The following is a 23292-nucleotide window of genomic DNA, read 5'->3' on the forward strand; positions in this document are numbered from 1 at the left end:
TAACTGAAAGCATATCTTAAAATATGTCAGGGCTATTGTCTTGTCTCAAGATGCACACCAGTAATGTTTTTTTTTTTCTTTCTAAGGCACATTTATTAAAGCTACTTAAACGCTCTAATTGAACTAAGGCCAAATCCTGGCTTAATCTGAGCCCTATCTGTGAAACCGGGCCATTATGTCAAGAAAGTGAAGAGAAATTTTTTATATCAATAGGTGTTAATTAACAGATGAAAGCTGACATCCTTAAGCCCGCTCAGGTGGAGTCTCGAGCGCCTCTCCCTGCAATTTCTTTCTCTCAATCATTTTTAATCCCTATGAGAACTGATGTTTCATAACATAATGGAAGATAATATAGTACAAAAATAAAAGCAGATCACTGTGGAAGTGAGATTGTTTGATCCGCTCGGCTCTCTTTGGCGTACAGGCTAAACAGGTTAGCCTTGGGCAGAGCAAGTGTAGATATATTCACTCAAACAGTCAGTCATCTATAGAGACACAAACCAGGAGGAGAAGCCGCATGAATTAATGCTGCAACCACTAAATGTAATCACTTTAAAGTCTTGCCATGCGAACAGGGAACGTTCTCAGAACTTTGGCTAACGTTCTGGCATTAAGGTTCTCTCAGTTATGGACAAACTGTCTTCCAGTAACGTTAATAGAACGTTCATTCAATGTTACGTGGTCTCTCTTTAATAACATTATCAAAATGTTAGCACATAAACTTTATTTATACATTGTTAATGGAACATTCTTTTGAAATTTTTATAGATGGACTTTTCAGAGAACATTCAAATGTTTGATAAAATTGATACAACGTTCACATAACCAAGAAAAAACGTGCTTAAAGCATTTTTTAAAACTGGACAATTCTGAGAACATTCAGAAAAAATGTCATCACTTAATGTGTACATTAGCAAAACGCTCTTAGAACAAATAGAACTTTATAATAGTTTACAAATATTGCATGATATAAAACTTATGATTAGATGTAAATTGTAATTCAAGTAATTAGAAATGCCATTTTACTCTGATTCATATATTTGTGCCCTACTTATTCATGTTGGAATATGGGTCATTCCTGAGATTCAAATATTGATTACATCAGATATTCATGATTCATACACATGATTTTGGTAAGTAAATCTTTACTGAAACCATAACCATTAAAATTATTCATAAATGAAGTGGAAAAACTCAACCCTGTCTGTCACAAGTTTACAGTACAACCCCGAAACAATGAGAAATGTACAGATATGTGACGGGGTTGAGTTTTTTTGCTCAGAATGGACACTGCTCCTTCTGTAGTGTAGGTAAGTAGACCATATCTGGCAGCAATGAAATATGTATATACTTATGGATAAAAAAAATAAGAAAAGAAAAATAACCATTTTCCATCTTGTATGTGATGGGGTTGAGTTGTTTAGCTTGACACTACCCTGACTATAATACGTCTCTCTCAAAAATATGAGTATATGAGTACACAAATAATTACTTCTAAAACCAAAGATGATAGACACTGTGCACATTTTGTTAAATATTAACAAAGTCAGTGAAGTGCCTTGTGACATGACATGACATGACAAAATGCATTCTTTTATGATAAAATTATTTAAATGCAATAATTAGGTTTATTCATTATAATGGACATACCAAAGTGTTGTGAAAAGCTTTTAACATTTCAATTTGGGGAACCACCACTTTAAAACGTCTGGGACTGAAATATTACCGAATCCCAGGAATGACCCTCACACTTCAGCTACGGATCTGCCCGATATTTGTTAATGACAAATATTAAGAAGTGCTACCAAATCACACCTATGTATACTGTAGCATGATAAACAAACCAGCAAATAAAGTAGCCTATCAAAACATCCAAATGGCCAATGGTTGGTTTTGAGTTGTGCAGGACTTATAAATTTACAATAAAACTAGAAACTCAACTGCGGCCTCTTCTGGTCATAGAGCGAACAGACATGCGCTCTGTAATGCATTGACGTCTGTAGAGATAAGCAGGCATTTATTTATCTCAAAATGTCCAAGCTGTAATATCAGTTGAATACTTGTTCACCAAACTCGATTATGTAATGTAACAAATAAAATCATTAAATAAAAAGTGACAAAGTCATTCAGAATATATAAAGAATAAAACGAATAAATAAACAAACATGCAAACCAAATCAAAGATGTCTTCCTTTTTCTATTAACAGCCATTAAAAAACAACACTGAAAAACAATTATATAGAGCTGTGTATTTTTATGTGAATTAGTAATACATTTTATTTTATTTTATTATCAATATATAAATAACAAAATACATTTCTTAATATTATTATTGTCTTACTTTATTAGTAAAACTAGACGACTAAAATGCAAAACTCCACAGATTTAGTCTTTCTGTAACTTGCAATTCAAGTCTGACTTGCAAAAACTGAGGAATGAGGTTTGTTTGTGTAAGATCTTTACGGTAATTTCATCATTTTCCTTCCGCTTCTGTGGTCGGTTGAGACTGCGCGTTGTATACTGAGCTTTACGGTAAATTCAAGCGCTATGGCGTTCCTCCTTCTGATTGGCTGTCGGCGTATGTGTGTGTGAATGTCTCGTGCCAAGAAGGCTCGCGACTGTCACTCATTCTCTGCACGGCCTGACGCAGTGATAAAAGACCAGTACATGTAATTTATATTAAATATAATGTGTACTCGCGCATTATTGTGACCAGCGGACTCTGAGACGTTCAAAGGAAAAGGTAAGGTTTGAGATATCCTTTGTGAGAGTTCTGGAGGGGATACATTGAGTGTTTTGACCGTTTTGTTAGCTTAGCTGAACAGCAACTGTCATCATCATCACCACGCTAGACCACTTCATTCAAATACTAGACTCACGCACATCACATTTTATATTGTGTTTACATTATTATCAAATTAGTTAACGGATGGGTTTACTAGTGTATATGATCAATAATGTGGTTCTACACCTGTTGCTCTAGTCTTAGGGTTTAACGTTACTGCTTTAACTAACGGTTTCAGAGCAGGAGATCTGTTCAAAAGGTCTAAGATTAAAGATAGATAGTCTAAAATAAATGAAAGATCTAAGATGGTATCGGCAAGATTAACGGCTAGTCACTACAGACAGTAAAGCCGAAAGCACTGCTTATTTCATCCACTGGTTTTGAGATGTTGGGCTGGTTTGCTTCCACAACTTGCTTCTTTCAGAATAGTGGAAAGAAAACATCCAAAATACACATGAATTTACTTTATCTATTTGAATCTGTAATGTATTTAAATTGCACTGCATACTGTATTTTTAAAGGCTGTTATCTCCAAATTATTTATTTTCTACTGCACTGAGTCAGAAAGTTCCACTTATGCAGAGAGAGAGAAAAAAAAGAAGCAGTGCATTAACGTTAAATTAATGCATGCCATTAAAGGGTTAGTTCACCCAAAAATTAAAATTCTGTCATTACTAACTATTTCATTTAAAATGATTTTTGTCACGAAGATGAACAAAAGTCTTACGGGTTTGGAAGGACATGAGGATGAGTAATTAATGACAGAATTTTCATTTTTGGGTGAACTATCCCTTTAAGATCTCTAAGCTATTAACTGAAAGTTTGTAAGTGCAAACCCTGAATGTAGTGGTCAAAGAAACCCATTTTCTCATACTACTTTTACTGCTATGGGTAGCGTGAATTAGTGTTTTGAGATCTGGGCTGGTATCCTCAATGCTTTAGGTTTAATGGATGACCTATCCGTATCCCTTAATCAAGTCACTTGCATGCAATTCATTTGATGTAGTTCCATAAATCTCAGAAATGATGGCAGAGGCATTGCATTTGCTTGCTCAGGATGTGTTCATCAACATTGATGTGCAGCTTTGCCAAATCATCGGCTTGTTTTTACTGAGCAAAGAACACGTCAGGCAGATCTTGTGTGACTTCTCATTTGATCCCTAAAATAACTCTAAGTGTCACATGTGAAAGGTCATGGGTCATGGGAGGAGCAGCCTTGTTTTCTGGGACACATTTAGGGTGTCCTAAACCCCTTTTAACTCCTTTATCACATTGATTTGAATAGGATTATATTACTGTACCATATTGATATAAAAATACAAAGAGAAATAAAATATATCAAATACTGAACCAAAAATGGAAGTCAGAAGAATACAGATCCTGTTTATTTTGCGTAAGCATGAAGCTGCAGTTTCACAATACATGCATTACTTACGAATAACAGTAAAATTCTGCAAATATTTTTTTTCTCACACTTGAAAGCCGATTTACACCTTTACAAATCTTCTCTTGCACACGCCAATTTCATTTACGCTTGCAATCTTATGCACACATGCAATTCTTTATGGCATCATATTACCTTCATATATATTCCTTTCTTTTTTATCAACAACATGAACCTGAAGTGCATTAAATCTTACATTACGTCAGGGTTTCCCAGACTGGGGTTCGTGATTCGTAAATTACTTGATAGCTTTTAATTAAATGACTAATTACTTATTAAATCATAAAAATGTAAAATAAAAAACACTTAAAAACACAATTGCAAAAACACTTGCAATTAAGACACAATTGCATGTCATGTGACCATTAACCGTGAACTTAATTGTATTATTTATTATTATTATTAATATTATCATATTAATTTTATTATTGACCTAACGTATTAACCTCAAATCTAAGGGCTTACTTCATGTAAATATATTGGTCAAAGGGGCTCAGCTGACAAAAAAAGTTGGGGAATCCCTGCATTGCATGTAAATTAAATTATGTGAATTTGTACATTTGAATGTGTTTTAATGACAAAAGCCTTCCAGAGACAGTAATACACGGTTAAATGAATGCTGTGTTGGTCTCAGTTATCAGTGATCGGCACATGACCAGTGGCTGGTCTGTATATGCAATTCCACAAATCTGAAAGACCTTCTGAACATATATAAGCAGAAGGCTATACAAAAGTAGTAGTAGCGAGAATCAATGAATTTTGAGTAACTTACTGTCATTGTGAGAATAACATGTAATCAGTAAAAGTTCTGATCACTAGGATTTTAAAACGTAATATAATCTTATTACAAGTACTTAATTTTTATATGGGCTATAAAGGCATTGATGTAGCTCAAACAGTATCGCATGCCGATAGTGATGCCAAGATCATGGGTTTGATTCCCAGGGAATGCATGGACTGATATGTAGACCTTCAATGTATTGTAAGTCACTTTAGATAAAAGCATCTGCCAAAAGTATAAATGTAAATCACAGCTTACATTGTGATATTTTGTTTTTCTGTGATTATATATTGCAATATGAAAAAAAAGGAAATTTCAGATTACTTGAATAGTTAGATTTGGAAAGAATTAATCATTCTACAATGATTGGGGTGATTTCGTTGGAGAGTGCGTCTTCATAGAAAAAAAAAAAAATAATTGCTCTTAAAGGGGTCATATAATGCCATTTTTTTACAAGCTAAAATGATTCTTTAGGGTCTAAATTAAAAGTTTGTAATATACTTTAATTAAACATTCTCATTAGTATTGTAAGAAAACACAAATTTTACCTGGTCAAACACAGCTGTGTTTTCAGCACGCTGTTTAAGTGCATGTGTCTTTAAATGATAATGAGCTTTGCTCACCCCGCCCCTCTGTTCTGTGCGTACACTGTTTTTAATAATAACACAATATAACCATAACGCATTGTTTATTATAAACGTGGGATTATGGATTATATTGAGAACGTCGTACATAGAAAACATGCCATAATTTACCCTTAGTGTAAACCTTAGCCGCATTCACCGTGAAGCGTGCAGCAATCGATTTGCAAAGATTAATCTAAATATTAATATAAAGGTTAATAAAAAGTTGCACTCACTTCTTCTTCTGGAGGTGCAGCAGGAACACGAATAGTTGGTACAGATCCTTTTATCAGGAGCAGCTTCTTAGCAAAACCAGCTTTACTGACCCTCGTTTGTAAAGCAGTCTGGTGTGTGAAATGATTCACGCAAACATGAAAGCATTGACGTTGATCGTGGGGAATATTCCCTTCAAAAACAAACTCAGCCACTGTGTCTTCAGCGGTTCGGATTTAGGAACATCAAAATGACTGCTGTGTTCGTTATTACACCCAAGAACAGGACACCACAATCGCTTAGACGCCATTCTGCTCATAGACAGTGCTCCAGCGTATCAACAATGACCGCGCCGGTCCGCGCGGACTATGATTGACAGCTCGCTCACGAGCGAGGGCGGGTCTGTGTTGAAACGCTGCTGTCAATCAACAATCGTGGGAGGGGCGTCGATTTTTTTCGAACGGCTTGATTTGAGACGGGGGAAAACATATAAGAAGATTAAAACATATAATGGATTTTTATCATTTAATGATGGTTGTGTACAGGCACTGCCAACACACATTTCAGTACAATCAACTTGTAAAAGTGCATGTACCATTATATGACCCCTTTAAGACTTTAGCATATATATATATTTTACTTAATTAAATTGCAGCCCGAATGTAAATGTAAAATTACATTATAGGTAGTTGCTCTCTTGCAGATAATTGTGTGTTCAAATATCTTGGAGTGTTTTGGGTGAACTGTTTCTTTAAATGCAGATGTCCCAGTTTGGAATGATCCCTGAACTTCCTGCCCTGTCATAGTTGCACCCTTGAGTGGTTCACTTAAACTCAGGTCACAGTGATTGTAATTATTCTGCTGTGAATCACACTGGATGAAACCGTCCTGAGTCCCGACCCAGCAACACTGATGATATCAACACCACCTCTGCTGTGTACTTTGATTTTTTTAATGACCCAGAAGAACACAGGATAATAAATTGATAAAGAGTGAGCGTGGGTGACTGGTAGAGGTGTTTTCTTGTTGTATAAGGGTTTGGCTTTGGGTTTGTACAGTTTCACTTCCTCTATGTAAAGTGAAGCAGGCAGTGCTGACATGACTATGCTCAACTGCTCACATGCAGACGTATACAAACCAGCAGTCATGAGACATCTGATTATGTTGTTTTAGAGTTGAGTATGTGATTGAATATCTGCATCCTAAAATGGGCATTTGAGGCGTAGGATAATTTAGCTGGTTTAATATGTTTGTGCTTAGTGCTTTATAACTTCTATTCATCACTGTGTTTGCATTACTTGACTGTACTCTTTTCTCACTGTAAAAGCATCAGTATTGTCAGATTATTCAGGTAAATAACATGGCTTTTAATTCAACCAAGAATCAACATTTTGTAGTTATTTCCCCACACATGTGACCCTGGACCACAAAACCAGTCTTATGTGTAATTTTTTTTAAATTGAGATTTATACATCATCTGAAAGCTGAATACATAATCTTTCCATTGATGTATGGTTTGTTAGGATAGGACAATATGTGGCCAAGATACAATCTGAGGGTGCAGAGAAATTGAAATATTGAGAAAATCGCCTTTAAAGTTGTCCATTTCTATTGGCGATAGTGCTGCATCCATTCACAAAAATAAATGTTTTATATATTTAAGGTGGGAAATTTACAAAATATCTTCATGGAACATGATCTTTACTTAATATCCTAATGATTTTTGGCATAAAAGAAAAATCTATAATTTTGACCCATACAATGTTTTGTTGGCTATTGCCACAAATATACCCGTGCGACATAAGACTGGTTTTGTGATCCAGGGTCACATTATTTAGTATGTTCTTCCTATATTTTTAGAAAACACATCTGATTTTTATTCATTTATTTATGCGAGTGATTTACTCGCATTGTAGAGGGTAGACTGTAATGCTCTTGTCCAGGGTCACATCCTGTAGAAAGACTGCAGAGATGTGTGCGCTCTGATATTCTTTACAAGGACTCTGGCATGAAAGTTTATCAGCACAGCAGTGACTCATAATGTTCTCAGTGATTGTGGTGTGAGAATCCATGCCTGCTGACATACAGCCATAATAATTCAATCTAATCGCCCGATAACAGCCAAAATCTTCTATCAGACACTTGTGAACTGAATGATCTCGGGTGTTTGGGTGTATTAATTGTGGGTTTCTTTGTATGTTTGATTTCTTTCTTTTCTTTTTTGCAGGTGTGTATCGTTATCACTGCAGCCATGCTGTCCAGACTAAGCATGAGTGTGAGGCCGTGTGTGAGCATGTGCCGATGGGTTCACACTAAAGAGAAGGGGAAACCGCTCATGCTCAACCCACGTACCAACAAGGTTAGACAATCTGTCCATCCAGTCATAATATCTCTTTCAGTCGCTATTCTTTTATTGTTTCCAATATCATAATAAGAGTTGGGGAATCTACTTTGCATCTCATTTGCTGCTTTCAGATTAAATAAATTACATGAGTGCCACAAAAACAGCAAGGATTTCAGTTGCAGTGACAGCAATAAACTCAATAACTCAACTTAATAATGACTGTTTACTATTGTCTTTTTGCTAGTTTTAGTTTTTTACTCCCCAACGTAGATGCATACACACGTTTGAGTTGAGGGTCTGAATGCTTTTGTCTGGAAAACATTAGTGGGGTGACTCAGCAGAAGTGCCACGTATCCTGAAAAACATGGGTGTGTGCTTAATTTCCATGCTGTAGACCACTGGTTTTGCTTCAGGAATCTTATTTTACTTTGGACATAAAACAATGACCCAACAAAATTGTTTATTGTACAAAAAGTAAGCTATAATGTTCGATGGCTTCATGCTCTCAGAAGCCAGTAATTGAACTCACAAAACACTAATCAACACAAACCATGTTTATCCTTGCTGCAATTGTATTTTATATAGTCTGGGTTGTGTTTTCTTTCTCCTTGTGTAGTTTTTGTTTATAGTTTTTGAGGATGAAGTCATGACCCTGTCATCATCTGTCCAATTTCACAAGCTTTTACCAAATGAGATGAATTTGCACCAAAATACCACTTAGTTTGGATGCCTTTGATGTCAATTACAAAAGACATAGGAAGTGTTTTTTCCTCCCATTTAAAAGTTGATAAGTATATCCTAACCAACTATCCACCAATATTTAGTTGCTTTTTATTATTTGCATTTAACACATTTTTTTTATTACTGTTCACTGTTCAGTGTTCAGAACAGACCTGCAACCCACCAGGCCTGTTATAAACAGTCCCGCACCCCTCAAACATGCTCAAACAAACACACGTTCACACACTCCAGGCATAAGCATATGGAATGTAAAGTAAATGTAATTCCTCTGTGGGCTGTATGTTATAGATGGGTGTTTCCCCCTCGCTGACTCTGATTGGTCGCTGTTCTGCCTTGATCTCCTCCTGTAGACGCCATGTGTTGGGTTTCCTCCTCACACACAGGATGTATGCATTACATTTGTGGCACCTTGGGTCAAAGAGTCATGCGTGGTTTTAATATACAGAAGTGCAGGGCTGCTCCGGCTCAACCCCAGACACACATAAAGCAGTGTTTCAGGGTGTCTGTATGACCTATTGTGTTGTCTGCCCTTCATATGTCACACACTTCTGTGTGATTGACAATGCATTAGATTAGACCATCTGCAGTTTTCTTTGTGTGTATGGCTTTGTCTGTAATTTGTGTCATTTGCTAAGGCAAGCATCACTAGTATTGCTCATATTTATGGTTGGGGCTTTGAACAAACCTCTAACCCAAAGAAACTTTGCTGTTGCACGAATAAAATATTACCTGTTTTTTGACAGTGTAGTCCTGAATGTGTACTTGAAATCTGACACATTCCAAAAATGTATAATAATTAATATACCATAATGTCAAACAATAGATGTATATAATATTTATCAGGTTTGTAACTATCAGATTTATTTTATTTATTATATATTTTTTTTTATATATTTTACTTTATTTTGTATTTTAATGTGATTATTATTATTTTTGTTGTTGTGGTTATTGTTGTTGTTATTATTTAGTAATACATTTTTTTAAATTTTTTACTCTCTTAGTGACTGATTCATTTTATTGGTTTTATGACTTTTTGAAATCTAACACATTTTAAAAAATAATAAAAAATACTTATAATCAGGGCTTGAATTTCGGTGCGGGATTGCGGGTATTGCGCATATTTTTTATCATTCCCGCAGGTCTCCCATTTATAATGCGGGAAATTCCCGCAAACATTGATTCACTTTAGCATGTAGGTTCAGGTTGTATTAGTAAATTAATCCACGCAGATGGAAAATCAAATCAGTCATTTTAAAACTGTCTGCGAGACGCAATTTCACAAACAGCGTGAGTGATTCCGCGGCGCTGCGTCTTCTATCTCGCGTCTCTCAAAATGGGTTGCACAATGCAATCGTTAAGCGCGCAGCAGGCGGCGGAAATACACTCTCGCGTTTCGGGAGTCGATCGGGCCAGCATTGCATCACGAGTAACTAAAGTTTACCATTTGCACGTCTTTTCAAGTCTCACCAGTTTAAACAGTCACGCGATTTTAAACTCTTCGGTACTTGCGCGCTGTCTGAGAGATGCTTTTTTCTCTGCACACATACATAGAGTAAAGCAGCCTCACAAACAGCTCGCGGGTAACAAAAGTTATTTTTCGTGGATTATAAATCGCTTTAACAGTCAAAAACATAAGAAAATGATGTCAATTTCGGTCTTGGAGAGTATCCTCTAATCTAAACACAGTCGGTTATGTCTTAAATAAGCATAAATCGCACGTGACCGTATAATGAAAACAGGATCCGTGCACTAGCTCTTAATTAAAGGGACAGCAGCCATATGTGTCTGTCATTAATTTGTTTGTCAAAACAACAAAACATAGCTTTCATTTTAAGGAATCAGGATTAATAGCCTATGAATTTAATTTAGTCAGGACTAAAATACTACCCAGTGTTATTTTACATTTGATTAGGCTACTTTATTCAGTCTCTAGTATTTCTGAATAGCCTACTAGTTTTAGACCTAAGCAAAAACTTTTCTCTTTATTTCTCTTTATTGATATCTTTATTCTATTGTATTTATTTGTGCTACTTTTTTCAATTTAATTCAAAGATTGAAATCAAGCTTCCTTGAGTTGTGTAAATTCTTAAGAACAAAATGACCCCATTGTAAAAATGCAATGAGTAGGCTAAGCATACATTTAGGCGAGATAAATGTAATTAAAAAAAAAGTCTAAACTCCCCCCTCAAATTAAAAATTCCCCCCCCATAAGAATCACCTAAGGGGGGATTTCCCCCCCATTTTCCAAAATGAAATTCAGGCCCTGCTTATAATAACGATAATTTATACTAATAATAAATAATAAAAATAATATCTAACCATAACTTAGTTTTATATAGGAAAATATAAATAAAATGTCTTGATCAGGTTTGTATAATATTATATCTTGATTAGGTTTTATATTATTTCATTATCATTTCAGTGTTCAGACTACTGTCATAAATAAAGAAAAAATCCTGCATTTTAAAATGTTAAACATTTTAATCCAATTTAATTTGAATAGGCCAAAAATCAGCTGAATAAAAACCTTTGGATTGGGTTATTTTAACTGTGGAAATTCAGATCTAAGCATTCATTGTGCATTTGTGTGCACATAGGGCATGGCTTTCACTCTGAAGGAGAGGCAGATTTTGGGCATTCATGGTCTGTTACCACCAAAGATCGAGACCCAGGACACCCAGGCCATGCGTTTCCAGAAAAACCTGAAGAAGATGTCTGACCCACTGCAGAAGTACATTCATTCACATCACTACACATTTCTGATAATAAGAGCTGTTCTAAAATGTCCATATAAAATCTGAATATTAACATGCATTTTGTGACCCAATGCTGTGTGGCTTCAAATAATCATATAAATATCATAACCTGCTTTTCATGATCCTGAAAGATAAAAGTAGATAAGTCTGAATATTTATGCTGAATGTACTATTTCATTTGAAAATGTAAAATATGTTTTGATTCATGTTTGGGTTGATTTGAGCAGGTATATCTACCTAATGGGGATTCAGGAGAGGAACGAGCGTCTCTTCTACCGCGTGCTCATGGAAGACATCGAAGCTCTCATGCCCATCGTCTACACGCCAACTGTTGGCCTCGCATGTACGCAGTATGGACACATCTTCAGGCGACCCAAGTAAGCTACACTTCATTAATGATTAACTATTTAACTGTGGTACATTGAACCCATTTCTTGATAATCACAGCCTTGATTGTATGCCCAACATGCTCTTATTCTCAGCTTGTCTTGAAGTTATTTTTAGATGTGCAAGCAATGTTATGCTCCTTTACAAAGTCTTGATTTTGCTTTTGAGCTCTACTAGAACAGGTTTTCATGCTTGAATGTTCAAAATACCCATTGTTTTTCACATATTTGTCATTTTTGCAGCTCCTCTCTTCCCAGTCTGTCAGTAACGCTCTGTTTAGTTCATGTCCCTCCTTCCGAAAATCGTAATGTGTTCTGATTGGTTGGCTGGATCAGTGTGTTGTGATTTGTCAAGCGCTTCTAACGCATTTGGGAAAATGTCCCGTCCCTTAAACTACAATGGAGGTGTTTCAGGGATTCACTGATATAGAGAATAACTTCCTTTTGAGTGCCTTTGGTGGATTTTGTACTTTACAGCATCACATCAAAATAAATTGAAGAGTCAAAAGAACATTTCCTGTCAGAATTGAATGTGAAGAATGTTGTAATATGAGTTGTCTTCACTGGCTGCATGCAAGAACAAACACAGCTTGACCAGTGTAGGCTGATTGGTCAGCAGATAAATCTTACAAGCCAGTTTTTAATGAATCATTCAATACAACTTTTAACCTAGCAATTTGTTGGTTTGAATCAGTTTAATGAATACTGTAGTTCTGTTTGAATCCTTCAACTCTGAGTCAATCAGGGTGTTTACCAATCTAAACTTTGACTCACTGAACCGTTAGTTAACATTACATCCAATCATGTACACAATAAACCAACTGTTACTGTGTATTTAGGGTTAAGTGAAATTATGTATGACAACGTGTAGCTAAAAGTAGATGCACATTCAAAATGGAGTGAAAACCATCATATGTTACCAGAAAAGTTTGGTTTAGTATGTAGTAAGGGCTATTTTTGTTGTTGTTGTTGTTGTTGTTGTTGTTGTTGTTGTTGTTGTTGTTATGGAGGAGATTATCTCAGAAATACAGCTTGTGTGTTAGAGAGATTGAAGTTTTTGTCTTATTCTCCCCAGAGGTCTGTTTATCTCCATTAAGGATAAAGGACATGTTCGTTCCATATTGGATAACTGGCCAGAAACCACTGTCAAGGTATTGGATTTCAACATTCCAGTGCTTTTCGATTTTTATTGAAGTGCATGTTTGATGTCACTTTTTGATTAGTTCTGTCATGATTTATTTACCCTCATGTCGTTCCAAACAAGTATAATGATGAAATTTTGTTTTTTGGGTGATCTATCCCTTGAAGACTGTGATGTATGTATTAATTTGATTTCTTAAGAGACTTTTTTGTTTGTATAGTGAGGGATCATTCATCTCTGTGTCTGTAGGCTGTAGTAGTGACGGACGGTGAGCGGATCCTGGGTCTGGGGGATCTGGGAGTGTATGGTATGGGTATTCCTGTAGGAAAGCTGTGTCTTTATACGGCCTGTGCTGGAATCCGGCCTGAGAGTTGCCTGCCGGTCTGCATTGATGTGGGCACAGATAATGAGGTTGGCAACCATTCATTCCCAAACCATTCGTGCAACAAGACCTGATGACTCTATAGATCTAGATGTCTGTCTGCCCATCCATCCATCCAACATATATCCATCCATACATCCATCCATCCAACATATATCCATCCATACATCCATCCACCCAACATATATCCATCCATTCAACATATATCCATCCATACATCCATCCATACATCCAACATATATATCCATCCATCCATCCAACATATATATCCATCCATCCATCCAACATATATATCCATCCATCCAACATATATATCCATCCATCCATCCAACATATATATCCATCCATCCAACATATATATCCATCCATCCATCCATCCAACATATATATCCATCCATCCAACATATATATCCATCCATCCATCCGACATATATCCATCCATCCATCCATCCGACATATATCCATCCATCCATCCGACATATATATCCATCCATCCATCCATCCATCCATCCATCCAACATATATCCATCCATCCATCTGACATATATATCCATCCATCCATCCATCCGACATATATCCATCCATCCATCCGACATATATATCCATCCATCCATCCATCCATCCATCCAACATATATCCATCCATCCATCTGACATATATATCCATCCATCCATCCATCCAACATATATATCCATCCATCCATCCATCCATCCATCCATCCATCCAACATATATATCCATCCATCCATCCATCCATCCAACATATATCCATCCATCCATCTGACATATATATCCATCCATCCATCCATCCATCCAACATATATATCCATCCATCCATCCATCCATCCATCCAACATATATATCCATCCATCCATCCGACATATATTCATCCATCCATCCATCCGACATACATCCATCCATCCGACATATATATCCATCCATCCATCCATCCATCCATCCAACATATATCCATCCATCCATCTGACATATATATCCATCCATCCATCCAACATATATATCCATCCATCCATCCATCCATCCATCCATCCAACATATATCCATCCATCCATCCATCCAACATGTATATCCATCCATCCATCCATCCAACATGTACATCCATCCATCCATCCAACATATATATCCATCCATCCAACATATATATCCATCCATCCAACATATATATACATCCATCCATCCATCCATCCAACATATATATCCATCCATCCATCCATCCAACATATATATCCATCCATCCATCCATCCAACATATATATCCATCCATCCATCCATCCAACATATATATCCATCCATCCATCCGACATATATCCATCCATCCATCCATCCGACATATCCATCCATCCATCCATCCATCCATCCATATGAGCCAAATTTTTGCTGTTTGGATTTAAATAGGCAAATGGATAAGAGTCTAGGATTGGATCATTATTGCAGTGTTTATTATGTTTCTAGCATGTTATATGTTTGGCAACAGTTCTTCTAACAATATCAAGATTCATCAGGCTCAAATTTTTAATGCAAGAGTCAAGCACTCTGTAAAGCCTTGTTCATTGTAAATGTATGTTTACTCTACAGATGTTTTAAAAAAGTAGCTATTTTATATGTGTGTTTGTGCTCTTGTGTGTTTCTGCAGAAGTTACTGAGGGACCCGTTCTACATGGGTCTGTACCAGCGGCGTGACCGCTCTCAGCGCTACGACGATCTCATAGATGAGTTCATGGAAGCTGTGGTGGACAAGTACGGACAAGACACCCTCATCCAGTTTGAGGACTTTGGCAATCACAACGCTTTCCGATTCCTGAAGAAATACCGGGAGAAGTACTGCACCTTCAACGATGACATCCAGGGTGAGTACCAGTACTTGCTAAGGCAAGAATCACTAGTACTTATACTTATTGATTTCAACTCATAAGGTACTGTTTATGCTGTTGCTTTACTATAAGATAATAAAAAATATACTGCAACATTTTCAAAATCTAAATGAGAATAATTATGTCATCATCACATTTGCATACTGAATTGTGATTGGTCCTCATTTTCCTTACAAGCATTGGTATTTTCTTCAAGAAATGAAATCTGATGATCATTTGCTGATGCGTTTGTGTGTCACAGGCACTGCAGCCGTTGCTCTGGCAGGTTTACTGGCGGCTCAACGCGTTGTAGGGAAGCCAATAACTGAACACAAAGTTCTGTTTCTGGGGGCTGGGGAGGTGAGCCCACATGACACCATTTAAAGCCACAATGACGCAAACTCTGTCTTTTAATCTGTGTGATTTGCTTTGAGATTAAACTTCAGCACAGCCTGTGTATTTAAGCTTTAAGCAATTTTCACTTGTAGGCAGCTCTGGGAATTGCTAACCTGATCACCATGGCGATGATGGAGTCAGGGGTGTCTCAGGCAGATGCCAGACAAAAGATCTGGATGTTTGACAAATATGGTCTGTTAGTAAAGGTGAGTGAACATGGAGTAAGAGTATAAGTGTGCTTTAAAATGTGTATACAATATTCTAACACCATATCTGAACATTGTGACAAAACAGCAAAAATAGCTCAGAAACAAAGTTGGCTCTCATCATTTGTAAAAGTAGTAACACTGTATCTCTCATCATTCATGAAAGATTTATAAGGTAAAGTTTAAAATAACTAATACTATGAATAGTATACATATACAATAGTATTAATGAGGCATACTTTAATTAAAATAGATTTTCTACAAAAATGGAATGTAATCAATGATTTGTGCATCCAGGTTTTGAACCAGTTCAATGAACAGATTCACTAAAATGAATATGTGTATATATGTATGTATATAAGTATATGCAGGGTTTGAAATTAACCGGCCAATTTGACTACAAATTTAAGTTACCGGCCATTCATTACTTCTACTAGCCAAAAAATAAAAGAGTTGTATATATAAATATAAAATTAGCATTTTATTCATTAATTTCTTATTCAAACAAAATCCTGTCATCCAGCCATCTTCTCCCTTCCTCTTCATCCTCATAACCAAAAATGTATTTTAGGTGGACAGATCAATAAAGTACAAAGAACATAAAAAAATGTTGGATGTTGGAAAATAACAATGTTTCTTCTGTTAACCAAACGCTTTTTAATCTTCGCTATTGCTTCAATGCAAATGAACAAGTGCGCCGTTATTTAATGGATAGTAACATGCCAAATTGGCTATATGTATGTATATATATATATATATATATATATATATATATATATATATATATATATATATATATAATATATATAATAGAGCTGCATGATTAATCGTTAATAGATCGCAATCTCAATTCAAACAAGCATCTGCGAAAATGTTTCACTCACTGCAACATTAAAATCTGCGTTCGCACTGCCGCTGATCCGGAGAAAGCAGCTGTCATGTAAATGTACTGGGAGAAAAGTTTAGATTTTTGGTATAACGGTATCAAAATAAGAGTAAATCATTGTTTGTCACTGAATAATTCATTTTAAAAATGTATTCACACACGCTGATTTATTCAATCAAGGAATGAGACATTGACTCCATTCAAGTTATTTTCTTAATAATTTAGTTCAATTAATATATATATTTTTTTAAATAAAATAATTGTTCAATTAAATTGAAGTCATCAACTCTTGTTACCAACCTACTGATTTAAAAAAGCTGAAATAAAATCTAAATATTAGATGAAAAAGTTTTGAAAGTTTAGGTTGAAGCGCTAAAATCACTTACTGGAAAAATAAAACTAAACCTGAAATAAAAATAAATTAAACCTAAATTGTAATATTTATAAAAAACACAATTACAAAAAATAATTATAAAAAAATAAATAAGTTAAATCAAAATATTAAAAACTAATATAATATAAAAATACCACTGAGTGGTTGTTTGCTGTCTCTGTCTCTTTCAGTTCTCAGAACTCAGACTAGTTCAAGTTCAGTTGCTGTCTCTGAAAACACCCAAATGCTGTCGCAGTATTTTAGTAATCTGAGCTCACATGACAAGTCTCCTCTAAGAACTCTAAACAGGAATAGAAAATCTGTGACATTGACCAATGTGTTCTTCTTTCACATGCTTGAGTCCTCCAGTAATCCTGTGTGTGTTTCTCTGTTTTATAGGGCAGAGCTTATGAGACAGACAGTAATCAGGAGGCTTTTGTTCACTCTGATCCTGGGGACGTGAAAAGCTTCTTAGACGCAGTCAATGTTATTAAACCCACAGCGATCATCGGTAAGACAAGCTGCTCCTCTACGTCTCGCGCTGAAATCCAACCCATCATCAATCTGTTTAACCTTACCTTTTAATGTTAGTCAAGGATTGCACCTCAACAGTTGTCATTTAGTTTTTCATGACCTAGAATTAAACAAGGCCCTTTTGTTGCTGTACCTTTAAGACCTTTGTATGTACTGTAAATGTCCTGTTGTAATCGGCTAGCATCTTCACATTTGAAATGTTAATGAATACGTTTACATTTGTAAATATGGGTGGCTGTTTTTTGTTGCCTGTTGTTTGCATATAGTTTTTTTATGCATAAAGCTGAATGCATCATGCATAACTCATAAATCCTTTATTAATATATGTGTATATATGTTTGACCTCTTTCTCAATGTAAACAGGTGTGTCAGGGGCCGGCCGGCTCTTCACTCATGATGTCATCAGAGCAATGGGCAGCTTGAATGAGCATCCGATTATCTTCGCCCTGAGCAACCCCACTGCCAAAGCAGAATGCACAGCTGAAGATGCGTACAGCCTCACACAGGTAAAATAGCAGGAATGCATTAACCCTTTGATGCCTGACATATGACTTTTTTTTCTTTTCTTTTTTTGCGTATGTCAGTTACATATGAAGTTTGCATATGTTTTTTTTTTATCGTTTTAGTATTTTTATTTGATACACAAGACTTTTTATGGCTCATTTCATATGATATAGTGAGAATATGGATATTTGGATACAGTTAAGTTCAATTCAGAGGCCCAAACCGAGAAGAAATATGTGATTCGGTGCAGATGCTGATATTTATATAGCAAAAAGTAAGATTGTAATGTAAAATAAGTGAGATATTTATAATAGTATAGCAGACTCCTTGCATAAAATCATAAATATCAGTTTTCACTCTATCTCCAAATAATATCTTAGTGAGATGATGATATTTAAATGCTTTGTTTCATAATCAAAGATAAAATACATTTACACCTGTAGTCATACACCGATCTCATGTGGACATGGATTATCATACCCATATGAATATGTAAATGGAACTGTTTCTGTTACAGGGTCGGTGTTTGTTCGCCAGTGGAAGTCCATTTGGACCGGTGTCACTAGAAGATGGCAGAATACTGACCCCTGGACAGGGCAACAATGCTTATATATTCCCTGGTATTAATACTATAGTAATAATTCTAGTCTTATATATTAATAGATGTTTTGGTGGTTAGCTCTAAACACATCTACATTTTGAAGTCGCTAATATTTAACAAGCATATTAAGATGTGTAGGAATAATGGGGTGAGATTGGGCCTGTCGTCTCGTGTTGACCTGTTGGTTGTAATTGTGATTTCAGGTGTAGCTCTGGCTGTTATACTCAGTGGAGTCCGACACATCAGTGATACAGTCTTTCTTGAGGCTGCAAAGGTAAATAGACAAAGACCAAAGTATCCACCTTCAGTTTAATGTAAGAGCAGCTGTGGCTATTTGTAATGTAAATGTGTCTGGCTTCCGGTTATTTTAGCTGAAAAAAGCTGCTTGAAATTGCATAGTGTTGTTTATTACCATATTATTGTAATTTATTATCATAATCATAAACACTCTGGTTTCTATAAACATTCTTTTCTCTAATAAATAAATGAAATATTTTGTACATTATAGTCCAGTAAGCTGCTTTATTTATTTTTACATCACCAGCTCTTTCACCCCTGATTGCATGATTACTGAACAAGTACAGTATATGCTGAAACGGTTGTTTAGCATAATCGGTTAAATTATTGCAGTTAATTAAATATTGCTTAATCACGAATACCCCAATTACTGTTTATAAGTTATTTGCCCTGCATTGCATGAGTGTAAAAGCAGAACTTGTTCTAGTCAATATTTAATATTTGATAAACAGTGGTTTTGTTGTTTTAGACGCTGGCGGATCAGCTCACAGATGAAGAGCTGAGTCAGGGCCGACTGTATCCACCGCTGTCCAACATCAGAGAGGTGTCACTACAGATGGCTATCAAGGTGAGACTGTGTGCGTGTGTGTGTGTGTGTGTGTGTGTGTGTGTGTGTGTGTGTTTTAGGACACAGTCTGTATGTAAACAAAAAACGAACAGCCAAGTAAGCATGAGTGTACAGTAGGTACACGTTTTTGTACGTGAAGCCATATGTAAATAATATACGGATGCGTATATCTGTATATATATTATAATAATAATATACGGATGCGGCATTTATGTCACGTTTTTACAGCAGATTCTTACAATTTACAAACTCACCATAATCATCACTTAGATCTAAAGATATTCTCTCTTTGAGTTATAACACATAAAATGGGTGTCAAGGGCTAAACAAAAAGGCAACCTTGGTTCCAAATGCTGTAACTTTTGATTACTTTATGCTATCACCACAACATTTGATCCAGAAGCAGAACTTCACCAAAAAAGATTATTATTTCCTCCTAGTTATTGCATGTCAAATGGAACATTTTCCTTGTGCACACTTTTTTTTTTTTGTCTTTTATCAGCAGTTTCTCAGCATGAGAATGTCCAAATGAAAAAAAAAAAAAAAAAAGTTACAAAAGTAAAAATTGAAAGTTTTCTATCAAATGAGACCTACCTTTTGACTCTCCTTGCTATAGTTTTGGAGTAACGAGTCTTTACAAAACCAACTCTAAAAATGTCTTCAGGGCTTAAGGGGTTAATTTTATTTGTGCAAGTCTTAAAAAACGGTCTTAAAAAGCCTTGCGTTTGATTTTAAAAATCCTGCAGATACCCTGGTAGATGTGTGCTGCCCGTTTCAGTCTAACATGTGCTAAAGTATTCATAAACTGCACTGTTAGGATAAACACCTAGAATAAGAATCTGATAAGAATCCATGAGAATAATGGGAATTAAAAACAAAACTCGGAAGTAAATATCCATGCTCCCTATGGTAATAAGAATTTGGTGATCAATGTGCCTAATTGTCAAAAATAATTTTCATATTTTTTACTGTGGGATATATATATATATATTTGTATATTGTAGAGTTCAGATGCAAAAGTCTCTAAGTGCCACCTGAAATTTTCTTCTAGAATGATCATTTTTATCAAGCTTGTATATTTAAGTTCAGAAATTTCACTTTAATGGCAATGAAGATTACCTATTAGTTGTCATTTAAGTGAAATTACTGAACTTAAATATACAAGCTTTATAAAAAAGATCATTCTAGAAGAAAATTTCAGATGGCACTAAGAGGCTTTTGCATCTGAACTCTTCAAATGACATGAATGTGTACCCTAACCCGCTGCTAAGGCATGTGTTTTTGTGCACAGGTGGTGGAGTACGTGTATTCAAAAGGAATGGCGTTCCGATACCCGGAGCCTGTGGATAAGGAAGCGTACGTCAGATCAGTTTTGTGGGATATCCAGTACGATTCATTCGCACCCGACATGTACGACTGGCCCGGGGTTTCTCACAGCCCCATTGTAGACTAGATGAACACACGACAAAATACCAGACAGAGAGAGGCGGAACAAAAACAAGGAAGTCTGAGGGAGTTTTCATTCTTCTGTTTTAGGCACTCCTCTTTCTTTTCTTTTCTTTTTTTGCAACTTCTAGTATTTATTCATATTTCTGACCCCTTGTTTAAATTGCATTTTCAGTTTTTGGGATGAATTTTACAAATCTTGCACGTGTCCAGGTCACATTTCACCCCAGAATCAAAATAAATAAATGCCAAATAATATTGTGCATAAAGAAAATTAAGCCTGCTTTTAGGATCTTTAGGATTTTGTTGCATTTTGACATTTTCCTCACAATGAAGCACTTTTTACCGGAAATGCTCTAATAAAATATGCACAAATACTTTATTCAAATTTTGAAATATTTACACTTAATAGTATTTTGTTGTATTTCCTGACATTTGTCTCTAATATAGTACAACAGAGAATTAAAAACAAAACTCGGCCATTAAAGTAATGGGAATTTAGTGATAAATGTGCTGAATTGTTATGAAAGTATCGTCACAATGCAAAATAAACTAATGGTCTAATTAGGCTTCATTTATTATATACAAAATGTATTTTATTTATTTATTTTTATACCTTTACTCCAGTGTTGAGTGTAATACTGTGCCTTGTCACTCCTCACCTTTGTTTTTAAATGCTGTGTGCAATGAAACCCTTTCTAAAATGAAGTCACACTCCAGTTGTTCTTTGTGTTTGTTTCTCGTTGTGTCTGTGAGAGTCATTCAGTTCACAAAGATCAATTTATTTCCTAGTGGAGGAGAAAGTACAGTACAGGACATGAAGGACTAGCGGAGTGTCTAGTGTATTGCACAATATTACAGTGGTGTGCGTTTGTAGCTGTGACTGAGTTTTACCAGCAAATATTTACACACTTGTATGTGGATGCTTAGGATACAAATATATTCTTTATAATAAAAAACAGGAAATTAATGTCATCCCAAAATAAACCCAAACATAAGTTGTTGTTTTTATATTTATATATATATATATATATATAACTGGCTGACTGTACATTATCTAACTTGTTACACAGCTACTTCCCAAATAAATACATATATGGAAATATTGATTTGAGTTCAAATGATGTGAGGATAATTTTGAGTGATATTAAAGATTTGACAATCACAGCTGTAGGTTTCATGCAATGGCAGTAAACTATACATTTAAATGGTTGTTATAATGTGGTAGTACCTCATAACAAGTGCCTGCTTATACATCTTTATATAGTCACCGCTCACCGTACAATATTTGATATGTAGCCAAAGATCACAAGAGCAACACGTTTATAGATTATCATGATTTACATTTGACCTTTCATAGAAGTTTAAAAAGTGCCCAGTGAAGGTTTCATTTTCTTTCAACACCATATCGAACAAAGTGAACATTCTCATATCCATGACCAAAAGATGCTTCGTTTCTGTCAGTCCTTGAAGAATTGAGTGTGTGTGATCATTGTCGTGCACCTCTGTGTGATCAGTGTCGTGCACCTGTTATAATGTCATTAATGTTTCTGGATGCAGTTCTTCCTGGCACCGGTGGAGATGTGAGCTGCAGAATAAACATTTGTGGTCTAATCTGTGCAAAGTCATTGCTGGTCTGTTTGCTGCCCTCATTTTGAAAGTATTTTTTAAATGTATCCTGATTTAAATTAGCCTATTACATTTTTTAACAATTCATCCCATAATAATGCAAGGAACTTGACGAGAACCAGACTAATTTTATTTTTAACATCTTTTTCTTGAATAATTATTTGGACTGCCCCTGGAGGTTAAGACAATTATACAAAAATAAATAAGAAATAATATATATATATATATATATATATATATATATATATTGCTTTTTTTTTAAAAGGATCAATGTGAAAGTATTTATTTCTAGGAAGCCTATAAGGAGTAATCCAGTATCCAACATCTCAACACATTTTAAAATATATATTTTTTTGCTTATTATTAGACTGAAATTCCAAACCTGAAGA

At 35.4% G+C, this 23292-nt stretch overlaps 1 protein-coding gene across 2 annotated transcripts; it reads left to right on the top strand.

The window, feature by feature from the left end:
* The first annotated feature begins 2575 nt into the window (after nucleotides 1-2575).
* Nucleotides 2576-22885, top strand: me2 (malic enzyme 2, NAD(+)-dependent, mitochondrial). Of its 2 annotated transcripts, XM_081367309.1 has the most exons (15): nucleotides 2576-2743; nucleotides 8074-8205; nucleotides 11529-11662; nucleotides 11915-12064; nucleotides 13149-13224; nucleotides 13464-13625; nucleotides 15247-15460; nucleotides 15726-15823; nucleotides 15952-16065; nucleotides 17724-17835; nucleotides 18222-18364; nucleotides 18880-18982; nucleotides 19167-19237; nucleotides 19730-19828; nucleotides 21120-22885. In XM_081367309.1, exons 2-15 carry the CDS (start codon nucleotides 8098-8100, stop codon nucleotides 21279-21281), a joined length of 1746 nt encoding a protein of 581 aa, XP_081223435.1. In that variant the 5' UTR covers nucleotides 2576-2743; nucleotides 8074-8097; the 3' UTR covers nucleotides 21282-22885. The 2 variants fall into 2 exon arrangements, with proteins under 2 accessions (XP_081223435.1, XP_081223436.1); XM_081367310.1 differs by lacking the exons at nucleotides 2576-2743; nucleotides 8074-8205 and adding an exon at nucleotides 9244-9317 and having other exon boundaries at nucleotides 21120-22264.
* Nucleotides 22886-23292: the final 407 nt, after the last annotated feature.

This window comes from Scardinius erythrophthalmus, assembly GCF_964197995.2.
Source record: "Scardinius erythrophthalmus genome assembly, chromosome: 5".
In the NCBI taxonomy this organism is placed as follows: domain Eukaryota; kingdom Metazoa; phylum Chordata; class Actinopteri; order Cypriniformes; family Leuciscidae; genus Scardinius; species Scardinius erythrophthalmus.

Coding starts and splice junctions, on each gene's coding strand:
- me2 (XM_081367309.1), top strand. CDS start 8,098: ATGCTGTCCAGACTAAGCATGAGTGTGAGGCCGTGTGTGAGCATGTGC. Junction 15,461..15,725: donor CTTCAACGATGACATCCAGG/GTGAGTACCAGT, acceptor TGTGTGTCACAG/GCACTGCAGCCGTTGCTCTG. Junction 17,836..18,221: donor TAAACCCACAGCGATCATCG/GTAAGACAAGCT, acceptor CAATGTAAACAG/GTGTGTCAGGGGCCGGCCGG.